Source organism: Mus caroli, unplaced genomic scaffold (genome assembly GCF_978045245.1).
Source record: "Mus caroli unplaced genomic scaffold, Mus_caroli_1 scaffold_3, whole genome shotgun sequence".
NCBI lineage: Eukaryota > Metazoa > Chordata > Mammalia > Rodentia > Muridae > Mus > Mus caroli.
Window position 1 is genome coordinate 14,571,293 of NW_028227258.1, and position 13,017 is coordinate 14,584,309.

Consider the following 13,017-nt stretch of genomic DNA (forward strand, 5'->3'; position numbering starts at 1 on the left):
TCCTGCATGAGGTCTTTGAAGTGGGTGCAGTGTCCTGTTCAGTTTGATCTCGCCCTTGAGTATGCAAATGATCATAAATATTGGTAGAAGGAAGGCACTGTGTAAATTGTCTAGTGGTTTCCTAGTTAAAATACTGAGATGATGGGAAATCCTCACATTGTATTTAACACAGACAAATCGGTGACCTTTATGTGTTTGTTTCAAGTCTCAAGATAAATAAGAAAAGAAGGGGAGAAGATACGGAGGGAGGAAGATATCCTCACGAGACTTCCTTTTTCACGAGGCACTGACAAGTCTCTGCACTTCTCTCATAACTGTACTGTGGACTTCTGTAGTAGCACTTGAATGGTCCCGTGACACCTCAGAGCCCAAGGGTAGGACAGTGCCTTTAAAACACAGTGCAGAGAAGCCCAGAAAGCTCCCTTGAAAAGTGAAGACATCGTTTGCCACGAGGAGATAATACCCAGCCACGTGATCCTTTCTTTCTTGTATTACTATCATGCCTTGTATGTCTTAATCTTATGTTAAGGAAAAAAAAAAAAAAAAACAGGAGTCAATCATAAGTGAGGCTGAGCCCAAATGCAAAATATCTTGTCTCAATGAGAAATACTACACACAAAGTAAATACTTCATTGTTCTTAGAAATGCTTCCTGGTAATAATCTCAAGTGTTTGCTAGAGGGAAAATGATAATTTCTGGTTGCATCCTTTGTTTACATGTGGCCCACATATAAAAATCAAATAAATTCATGATGTTCGCAACCAGTACAAAAGAAGAAACAAACAAACAAACAAACAAACAAACAAACAAACAAACAAAAAAACCAATCAGTGACCCGTGGCAGCACTACCTGCCTGCTAACTTGAATTGGTTTTTGGATTTGAAACTAAGATACAGAGAAATCATATTTGTGTTCATTGCTTTTTTGTTAATGACAAAAGATTAATAAAGCAGGGTGCACATAAGACAGACACAAGAAAGCTGCCACATCCTAGAGCAACTATAACATGGCAGAGCAGGAGGAGACACTACAGCCGGCGGCCCATTCCCGCCCGCTGTCTGTTTTTATAAATAAAGTTTCATGAGAAACAGCCAGGCTCATTCATTCATTGTTGTCTGTGACTGGGTTCACAGTACAGTGCCATAGCTAAGAGCCTGCAACAGAACCCACATAGCTCAGAATTTTAAACATTCAGTCACTGGCCCTCTACACAAAAGCTTTCTGACCCCTGTTTTATGCTATTTATAATCCTTAACAGTGAAGATCTTAGCCCACAAGTTGCACAGGCCACGGGTTCATTTTTAAGAGGGAAGCATGGGTATTTTCACTAGCCTATCTCCATGTTGTCATTTGGCCATCATGTTCTGTCAACAAAGTCATTTCAGCAGGAGTCCCCAAACAACCCTTTATCCCAGACCCTTCCATTATTTCCATGCACCAGTCCATTTACTTCTTAAACTAAAAACCCCAACACATTCTCTGTCTTACATATTTTCAACAAAACACAGGGGCCTTACCATTGTGCTGTCATATAAATATGTATATAAAAGAAGATACAGTGCTCTAGCAGTGAATGAAACTTGTTGCATACAAACTCAGCTTAAAAGGAAGACTATGTATAAATATGTATATAGAAGAAGATACAATGTACTAGCAATGAACGAGACTTGTTGCATACAGACACAGCTTGAAGGGAAGACTATTAGAACATCATTCCAACAAAAATGCCAGCATTAGGCCCTTTCCAGATAAGAACTTAGAATACCATCTCCTTAAAATCTGCTATTCACATCATAAAAGCCATACCCAAGAGAATGGAAATATGTTTTCAACCAAAGTTAGAATTTTTCTATCAACTCATATGTCCTTATGAGCCATGCCAAAACAACTTTTACTTTTTTTTTCTTAGAGTATCTTATGTAACAGAAAAGAATTTTCAATAAATTCATATGAATACATATTTTGTCATTGTCTACACCAGAAGCTACCTAGAAACATAGTCTTATTTAACTGTGTGTCTAGCACTCAAACTTGTTCAGCAGGTACTTATTGATAACATACAGAAATGAAGACTGAAGTTCCATGTTTCTTTGGCTATATATCTCTGGAGGCTGAAAAGATGGCTCGGCCTGCATCCTGCTCTTACAGAGGACCAGAGTTCAGTCCCCAGTACCCGTTGCTAGTTGCTGGCAAAATTACAGCTCAAGGGAGATCTGATGACTCTAGCCTTCACTGGTGTGTGTTCTCATGTGTGCATTCACACACACACACACACACACACACACACACACACAGTAAATATAAAGTAAATCTTTGAAAAAAAATGCTATCCTTCTAAAACACATAAATACAGGTTTGAGGTGAAGAAAAAATAGTGAAATGCACATCTTTACAAATGATAAATTTATCTAAAATAGATGAAATAGATGACACATTCATGGATGAGAAGAATAAACATCACAGCAATGTCTGAACAAAGCACTTCACATGTCAGTGCAGCTGTTGTTTGGGTGCTGCCGAGGCTCCCATGCCAGCCCATGGTGCCCCTTGTTGGGCACTCTTCTGGTCTATTTTTGGAGACAGGATCTTTTCTGGTCCACTCTAGCTGAGGATAGCCTTGAACTCCAGACCCTCCTGCCACTCCCACCTCTGGAGTGCTGTGTTGATAGGTGGTCCCCAACACAACATGCTTCTAGTGTTTTATGCCCCATTAGATATAATACTAGATGAGGTATTATTTTTAATCAGATTTACATATCAAGGGTGATATGCTTTGGCTTTGGAGTAACCTGCTTCTCAAAGTGTGGTGTGCGTTTTGTATTCCCATGTAGTAAAAGCAGGTGTTTAATAGGAACACGATTGGAAGTCTATTGCCCATTGCCAAGTGGCCCTAGGGTAATAATCTGGAAACATTAGAGATAACTCCCTTCAGCCCTAACTTCACTGTTATGCTCATTGACCATGGCAAGTCATTCTGTTAGTCAGAAATATTAGCTTTTTAAAGCATAGAACTGGTATAATTACATTTACCAAAATATTTGTGGATATTAACAAATATAACATAGTGAAAGTTTCTTGTTTATCACAAGTTTTCAATAATGGGTGCCTATTTTTTGGTAACATATTCAATAAAGACCTGTCTGAGGATACCATGTGTCCATTCTGCTATCTTACATATTTTCCATTATGTAAGAAACGTGTCACTCACGCCATTCAGGAGGTTGACAGAGTATTTACAGTTGTGTCCTAGGCACATAAGAAAATGACAGTAAGACTCAGAATGTGCTGAGTCCAAGGTAATTTGTGACATTCACTTAACCTCTTTGGTTAGATCATGCGCCCAGCCTCTGGATCTGTTCCTTTAAGGAAACAGGAGTTTTATGATTTAGTAGGTCCCTTTAAAACTAACAATTTCCCCTTTCACGAAAGGGGGGGGGGAGCCTGGAACATAATAAAATGGATTTATATCAAGCTAATTCCACGGTAATTTTACCCAAGCACAGCCCTAGGCACTCTATCAAGTGAGGGTTTATGTGAGCGCTTCTGAAACACTTCCCAGCTCCTCCAAAATCGTTTCTGTTTCCATTATAAATAAGTTTCCATAGCCCTTGCAAACTAATAATATTTGACAATATTTTAAAAGCATGTTGCCAGGTTGGCTTAGGACATTGTAGGTTAAAACCTTGGTTTGCTCTTCCTTACAATTTTTCCTAAATATTAACTCAGATCTTCCTAGCCGTTTATTCCCAAGGACATATTTCAAGGTCCCATTTAAGGCAGGGACAGTTTGGTGGTTACTCTGTGAAGAGAAAAGCACCCAGGAGCTGGAGACTAGAATCCTGGATCTTGACCTTCTGGACCACGGCTTACAGGTGACACAGACTGTACACATTCCACACATTCCACAGCAAAAGGGTGCAGAATGGTCACTTTAATATAGAGAATGGGTCCTTAATAAGCAGAAATTTTGTCTCTATTTCTCCCTTAGCTTTTCTCCTGTTTTGGCTTTGAGTAACCTGCTTAGAAGCCATCCAGGGATCACCCATCACAGCATCCCTGATTCTGAAGATTTTATTAAGAAAAGTGAGGTACGTCATTTTGAGGATAATCCAGGACCTTCCTGTTTCTCTCTGTGCTCACTGGTCATTTATCATCATTTAGCACAGCATGGGGGAGAGAGCAGAGGATAAATCTCCATATGTCAGTAAATTAAGAAATGTATAAAGTAAAATCCAGTAAGTGAAGCTCCATCTTAAGAAATAAGTTAGAGTGACTAGACTATGAGACAGTCATGAATGTCACCAAGTGGGAAGAAATGCAATAACTGAAAATTAATGCAATCAAGGACACTTTAAGGAAAATAGTCTCAGATCTTGTATTTCAGGTAACAGAGCTCTGGAAGATTCTAGAGAGTCACTGTTGATGTTTCCCCAAAGATACCACCACTTTTCCATTCTAAGAACATGCCTGCCTAGCTCTGAGCATCATCAATAATAATAATAATAATAATTCATAGAAGTTATCAGTCTATTCACAGCAATGGCTAGGAAGACATGGCCCCTAATGTTCAGTGGGTAGAAGCACTTGATGCTCTTAAAGATAGCTAGCCTGGTTCCCAGTACCCATGTTAGGTAGCTCATAGCGAACAACTCCAGCTCCAGGGGATCTGTTGCCCTCTGCTGGCTTCTTTAAGCATTTGCACACATGTGCATACGCTCCCACATGGAAACACACATATAAACATAACTACGTAAAACAAAAAAACATGTCTGGTCTGTTCACACTAGCATCAGAAGGATGTAGGGAGAATAGAACAGGGCCAGGGAAAAGTTGCCAACTTGGCAGATGAGAGGAAGAGCAGGCATATTAAACTTCCTAGAAGAGAGTCATGAATTCTTAGAATTGGAATTATTCCTTGACATCAGATATCCCAGATTATTCCTGACAAATAACGAAAAGTGTAGTTATTTGAAACCAGTTGTGTGCCAAGACCGACTTAGAGTCCCTCACTGTTTTGTCTGCACTGCTTTTTTCCCTATAGGACAGAGCTGTTTGTAAATATTAAGTTCAGTTCATTTTATTCTTTAAGCAAAAATTTTAGCTATTTAAATGATAAAGTATGATTATTATTAGAAGAACATTAAAAATAACACAATTTTGAAAACTATGAGAATACTCGGAAATACCGAATTATTGTCCTTGACATCCTATAATCTATATAATCTCAAATAGTGACATGCCAGGAATTTTAAAATTCTAAGTAACGGTTTTGTTACATTGTATCATTGTTGATGTACAAATTGTATCGCTCTTGCTGAGTAAATGCAGGTTATTTTAATTAAAAACAGTAAAAAGAAACTGGAGGCTTACAAGATGTATTTACAGAAATGAAGTAATAAAAGTAATAAAGGAATCTGGATGCTTTGAGCACATTTATAGCAATCAACTCTCTGAATGCAGGAAATGACTGTACATGAATATGGAACACGTAGATAATGCCGACGATCTTGGTAGGTTCAGTAAAAGATTTGGCTCTAATTGCTATGAATAGAGGACAAAAAAGTCACTCAGTTAAAATAATTGAATGGTTATCAAAAAGGTCATCTGAGGTGAAAGCTGAGGCGCTACTATATGCTGGGTTATTTCAGATTTCAAAGATGGTTGCCATGGCATGCAACTATATATTCTATAACTTTCAAGAGAGGATGTTCTTTTGGCAACAGAATTCTAGACTAGACATGAATACATAGGACCCGAAACTTAAAATAAAATCTGGGAATTATAGAAGGCCCAAAGTATTTTTTAGAGTAGATTAGATTTTTAATTAACTCAATAAGGGAGTGATGTTTTCCTTCATCTCACATCCTCAATGAGGAAAAAATATCAGAATTGGGAAGGTCCTTTGTTTGCTAACTTATCAAATGCTCAAGGGGTCTTTACAACATTGTTGTAAAAGGGGCCAAATTGTTGCTCAATTAATAATAAAACACATTAAAACTGATATTAAACTTAACTGATGCTTACAGTATCTTTGCAAAATCCAGGACAAATTTTTTTAAAGCTAATAATAAAAGTGTGAGCATGGCATGGGGTGGAGGTGTGGGCCTTGAACTGGGAAATCTGGTTGGAGTTAAGGTTTAGTTAGGTGGCTTATTCCCAGTATGTCTGTTCTCTGACTTCCTCACTGCCCAAACTAGGGAGTCATGAGCTCTGAGAATTAAATGAAATATTGCATAATTGGCTGATGCCTGAAACATAGCAAAGGAGTAATAAATGTGATTTTCTAACTCCAGTCACAGAAATCTAGCATTTCAGTAGCCCACACCCTCTCTGGACAGCAGTGGAAGCTGCTGGGTCTTATGCTCTATGGAACTAATCAAGTGTGATTAAGGAAAAAGCACTTGGAAATTTAATATGTAACATGTGAGAAGATGCTGTTTATTGGCATCTTATTTTATTTATCTTTATTTTAACTTTGGATCCTGACTGTAGTCCCCCTGTCTGTCTCTCTGTCTCTCTGTCTCTCTGTCTCTCTCTCTCTCTCTCTCCCAACACACACACACACACACACACACACACACACACACACACACACACACACACTTCCTAAGTAAGCTGACACTCCAATTCTTTGACCATAGAAATTAAAAAAAAAACTACAATCATGTTAGATATTTTGTAGAATCTGATCTAAGAACTATACTAAAAGTATAGTACCTTTTTTTCTTGGCACACCACAAATAAAACACTTACCTTTTGCCGACTGAGGCTTACCTGGATGTAGTAACGATTCCTTGATAACTAACTACCCCTGTTCATTTTTACTAATGTGGTAATGGTAAAAATGTCAGAGCTCTTTTCTTCCTCATTACAACACTAGGATTAAGGATTGTAAAACAAGTTAAGCTTACAAAATAATTATGTAGAAAATTCTACTTTTTAAGTCTTAACTAGGCTATGTAGGCTATTTCACTCAATTGCTTTGTGACAGCTATCCTTGCACACAGTAGACACTTTCACTCTTGACGGTTCATCGCCTTTTTAATGTAGGTTCATTTGTTAAAATTTTTCTTGTTGTGTATTGGTGTACATGCAGTACATAGTTATGTGTGCATGCACGCATGTGTGCATGTATGTGTACATATGTGTATATTCAGGTGTGTAAGAGTGTGAAGGTCAGAGGGTGACCTCAGATATTCTGTTCTCTTTTTCATGGTAATTTTTGAGGCAGGCCACCTCACTAGTCCACCGGCGTGGCCTTACTGGCCACCAAGCTCCCAGCATCTGCCTTTTACCTCCAGCACTGAGACTGTAGACAAATGCTGTTTTTTGTTTGGGTTCTGGAGATCCAAACTTAGGTCCCTATGTGTGCACAGCAAACACTGACAGAGACATCACGCCAGTCTCATAGAAATTATTTTTGATGATCTTCCTCATTGTTGAAGATGGATCCAAATTAAAATTTGTTATAGACATAATACAAGTATTATATGCAGAGCTTGAGAGTGGCTTAGCAGTGGATAGGACTCTCACAGGGGGCTGAACTTCAGTTCGCACAGCCCTTGTCTAGCAGTTCACAACTGCCTGTAAATCCAGCTCTTTGGGCCCCAGCTGAGCCATCTCTCCAGCCCTAAACATATGTTTTAAGTGACAGGAAAGTAGTAAATCATGGAATGTGACTTCAATACATACTCACGAGCACAGAATTAAAAAACACATCTTAAAACTTTACATGGTACTCTCTGCTACAACTGTGAGGTTAAACCTAAACAAACTGCATTTGATAAAAACAGTAACATGCTTGGCTCTTCGCCTCTTTCGCTTGGTCTCTCCCCTTCAAATCTTAAGTCAGATTACCAGCACATACTCTGTTATGATCTAACCAGCTTTTTGTGGTTGTTGATTCTTTGAGACAACATTTTGTTGTGTAGACCGGTTGGTCTTGAACTCAGGAACCCGAGAATTGCTGGAATTACAGGCAATTGCTACCATACCTCGATTATGATACTTTTTTTTTTCATAAGGTCAAATTTAGACGGAAGCTAATGGAACTGAAAATGAATGTCAAATACTAACAAGAAAGATGCTCCTAAGACCACAAACATAGCTCAAACCAATGGAGACATTGCCTGGGCTGTCTCCACATCTCTCTTGCATTGTGGCCTTTCATTTGTCAACACAACCCATCACACAGGAGAGTAAGTCTGTGGTGGATAAGTTCTATTCCAATGCTTGCTAACACAACCATAGCTAACACATCAAGGTTAACACAATTCCCAAGAAACACAGATGGTGAAAAATAAAAAATTGAGCATAGAAAACCAGCTTACTGTTTCACCAGTTTTCCCAATATCTCCTTGGTCTCCCACTTCTCCCTGTTGATCAAGACACAAAATTGCAGAAATGACTATTTGTCAACAGCATCAATCATGGCTTCTTCTGTTTCCACTTTACATAATTATCTAGTAAAAAAAAACAACAGCGATCTCAGTTATGCAAACTTATTTATAGAATTTTTTGTGAAATGTGGCCTTTGCCCCACTTTTATTCAAACAATAATTGTTTACATATTGAAGTCACAGTCCCCAATTCATTACTTTTTGTCATTTAAAAAAACATGTTTAGGGCTGGAGCGATGGCTCCACACTTAAGAGCATTGGCTGCTCTTGCAGAAGACACAAGTTTGACTGCAGCGCCCACATAGTGGCTCACAACCTTCTGTAAACCCAGTTCCTGGGGATCTAGTGCCCTCTTCTGGCCTCCATGGGTACTGAACATTTGTGATTCACACAGACACTCATAGGGACACATGAAAGTCTTTGATAAGTTACATTTTAAATAAAATATTTTACTTCATTGTGTTGTTCTCCACTGCTCCCAAGCCTGAAGAGCTGAGCAGAGGGAAAGAACCAAGCCCTGCAAGTTGTCCTTTGACCTTTGACCTTCACCCGTACCCCTGCTCACTGTGGCATGTGAATGTAAAAACACTTTCCAAACAAATAAAAAGACTATAAAAGACGTTAAGAATACATTTAAAGGCCTTGCACTCTATACTTCCAGCACAGATAACCCCAGAGCAGTCCTGAGGGTGAGAGCTATGAGCCCCAGTCAGCAGAGCTGGCAGCTGGAGACAGGACATTTATTTATAACTCGCCAGGCACAATCTTGCAGTCCACAAGCTCTGTGACCCCAGAGGCTTCCATAACTCATTCGATTTGACCTAGTCTGAGTTACTTGGCACTAATTTCTAACCTAAGAAAATCCTTTCATGGTTATTTTTCCCAGTTACTTGGAAAATACCTGCATTTTAGTGTGGGGTTTTCGTGTGCTGCTCATAGCCCAGTTCAGGCGTGGAGTAAAACCTACCATATGACCCAAACTACCCTTTGTAGCTCCAAATGATGGATTCTGAAGCTCACTGGAGCTGTGCCCCGCAAGGAGGGGCCACTTCCCTTCCATCTGAGAAGGTAAGGGCTGCTTAACTGAATGTAGAAGACTGATTTCCAGATACCACACACAGTGGATGTGACCAGGTTCTACACTTCTTTTTATAGAAAAGAAAATGATAAGTTTTAAATTAAAATGACTCATTCACTTGAAGTGTACCGTACCGAGACATTAGGATACCAACCATATGGTGGCCACTGGTGACGTGTGGCATAGGCTGGTATGAAGTACAGTTGACAGAAGTGTAAAATCCATACCCTGTCTCAAAAATCATTGTACAAGGACTACAAAGTATCTCAATAAGGTTTTCAATATTGATTATACATGGGAATGGTAACATTGTTATACCTTGTATTAGTTATACTATTAAAATGAAGGTCCCCCCACCTCTTCCTTTTATACCATGGGCACATCTGTGTGTGATGTTACATGTCTATCAAGTCCTACTGATTTTAAGAAGTGAATCCTAATAGCCATCACAAGGAATAGTCTATGTAAGTTTTCAGTTCATTAATATAAAATAGGTGAGTAGCAACAGTGAGACATCTGTAGGGTGCTGTCCTAGTTATTGACAAAGAACTCACTGGAGAGTGTCTGTAGACATGGATGGCAGGATAAGCTATGAATAATTAGTTTTCTAATCTGTTTCTTTTCTCATCTAAAAATCATATTTTCCCATAAAGGGAGATGACCTTTTGTTGCCTACAGGAAGGTTGTTTGACAGCAAAGAGTTGAAGTAGCTTGCAGATGCCTGCACTCTTGGCTTAATGTTTAGAGCCTCAGAAGGTATGTTTTAGCTAACAGTCTATTGATACAAAAATGCTTTAAGTCTTCCTCCACTGACCTAAAACTTGATGTCTAGCTTTTAGTAGGATTTAATATCATAAAAATGCATATGTTCAGTACATATGAAACAAGCCTTACTTTGGTAAATTTGGTAAGAATATTCTGTCACTTCTATGAGTTTTACATTTTAAGTCCACAAAAAGTTAACAATCCCTATAAACTGGTGTCTCTTCCACACATTGGATCCCTGTGCTGTTGTGCATTTGTTATTGTAAAGATCATCTAAAACATGAAAGTAAAGAAAGAAACCACTGGCTAGCACAGCCTTTCAAAGCCTTACAGTGATGAAGGCTACACAGTGATGGTGCAAGAGACAGACGCAGGTGGACCAACCATTAGTTGTTTATTAAAGAACTCATGCTTAGTAAGGAGATGCTAACATATATATTTATTGCCATGTATCTAATCTACAAATACTACCATAATATTTATTAAGTTCCATAAAGTTTATTACTTTGTATCTTATTTGCAAATGTCTATAAAATGCATCTTAACGTTTCTTTATTAAATTGTATACCTATACAACTACAGATGGAGCTACGTGGCTTCTAAACTGCTCTTTGAACAGTGTTTAGCATCTTTTTGATTCCCCATAAGTTGAAATTCGTTCATTTAATTTGTATAAAAGTCATAGATTTATCTTCTTTATATTTATTTATTTATTTATTTATTTATTTATTTATATTTTTAAAAGTTAATTATTTTTTACACTCCATACTCCATTCCCTGCCACCACCCTCCCTGATCCACCCTCTGACTGCTCCACATCCCACCTCGTCTCTATGTGGATGCCCCCACTCCCCGCCCAACCTGACCTCTAAACTCCCTGGGGCCTCCAGTCTCTTGAGGGTTAGGTGCATCATCTCTGAATGAACACAGATCCGGAAGTCCTCTACTGTATGTGTGTTGGGGACCTCATATCAGCTGGTGTATGCTGCCTATTTGGTGGTCCAGTGTTTGAGAGATCTCAGGGGTCCAGATTAATTGAGACTGCTGATCCTCCTACAGGATTGCCCTTCTCCTCAACTTCTTTCAGCCTTCCCTAATTCAACAACAGGGGTCAGCTGCTTCTGTGCCCTGAGGCAGAAAGACAGCAGAAAGAATGGAAACAGGCATCCTCAGGAGATAGGAGGTTGGGGGAACCCCCCCAGAATGCACCAGAGACCTGGGAGGTAAGAGACTCAAAGGACGGACGGGACTTTAGATGAAATGCCTAACAGTAGGGAGAGGGAACTTATAGAGCCCACCTCCAGCAGGAAGACAGGGCATCAAGTGAGAGATGGGGTTGCCATCCCACAGTCACAACTCTGACCCATAATTGTTCCTGTGTGAAAGAATTACAGGGATGGAAATGGAGAGGAGGCTGAGGAAAAGAAGGTCCAATGACAGGCCCAAAGTGGGATCCAGCTCAAGGAGAGGTCCCAAGGCCTGACACTATTACTGAGGTTATGAAGCGCTCAAAGAAAAAAAAAATGGACCTATCATGCCTATCATGACTGACCTCTAAAAGACCCAACAAGCAGCTGAAAGAGTCAGATGCAGGTATTTGCACCCAACCAATGGATAGATTTATCTTCTTGAAAGATTGTATTTTCAATTTTTTCAAACTTTTCAACTTTTCAAACTTGAGGCACTTACCTTTAAGCCTTCTGGCCCTGGTTCACCCATATACCCTTTGCGACCTGGTTTTCCCTAAAAGAGGAAGAAAAAAAGGGTAATTAGCATAAAAATATACTTAGTAATCATCATGTATAAAGGTGCCAAGGTGTCCTAACGTTTAGGGAATGCAGTGTTCTATGAAATGGACAACTTCAAGATATCCAATGCCCTTGTCATACTCATTAACCACTCAGATTAAAAATTCTGGAGTGTTTCCAATATATCACACACTGTTTTCAGTTGTGAGGATAGAGAGAACGTTATATCTGCCCTCATAGAACGTACGCTTCAGTGAAGATGGTAACAAATTTAAAATGCATAATATATGTATTATGAACACATATGCATATACACATGCATACACACATGTCATATTAAGACGTGGTAAGTATAAAGGACAACAGATTAAGCAGGGAAGGGAGGTATCAACTCTTGTAGTTTTCGTATGGTTTCTATGGAAGAAGACTTCATTGAGAGGCTGGCACTGGAGTACAGATATTAAAAAGGAGCAAATTATGTGGACATTGCAGGAACCACAGTCCAGGTAGAGGCAAAGTCACTCTGGGAAGACCAAATGGAATATAGCAAGCATGAGGAGTCACTGTAGCTGGAGTGGGGATGCAGATGGAGAGGATGGAGAAGACGATGAAGTCAAGGAAGAGAATGGTGAATAGGAAACTGGGTCACGTCAGACCTGATAAGTTTCAGTAAGTTATTTGGCTTTCATTCTGAACGAGGCAAGAAACCTTAGGGGAGCCTTGAGAAGAAATCCAGCATGATGCGTATTTGACAGATTCCCCCGATGGAAGGACAGAAGGAAAGAGTGTAAATGGGGGTCTGCTGCAACAATCCAGCGAGGGATGCCCACGGTATGACTTAGGGCTGCCGCAGAGGCAGCTGGGAGAAATGGTAATTACGTGGGGATGCTGGTGGAGAGCTTCAGGAGCTGTTTATGGTTCACATAGGGGATGTGGGAGCAGAGAAGGAGAGGCAGCACCAACACTGAAACTAAAGTTCCTCAAAAACAAACAAACAAACAAACAAACAGCCCACCTGCAGCTGGA

The 13,017-nt window shown here is 39.5% G+C and overlaps 1 protein-coding gene across 1 annotated transcript in view; it reads right to left on the reverse strand.

The window, feature by feature from the left end:
- Positions 1 to 13,017, reverse strand: part of Col24a1 (collagen type XXIV alpha 1 chain) — a 264,200-nt gene that overhangs the window by 143,121 nt on the left and 108,062 nt on the right. Inside the window, exons 24-25 of the mRNA XM_085835446.1 lie at positions 11,933 to 11,986; positions 8,332 to 8,376 (exon numbers count right to left, since the gene is read on the reverse strand). Coding sequence (XP_085691572.1) covers positions 8,332 to 8,376; positions 11,933 to 11,986 — 99 coding nt within the window. The remainder of the gene's footprint in view (positions 1 to 8,331; positions 8,377 to 11,932; positions 11,987 to 13,017) is intronic.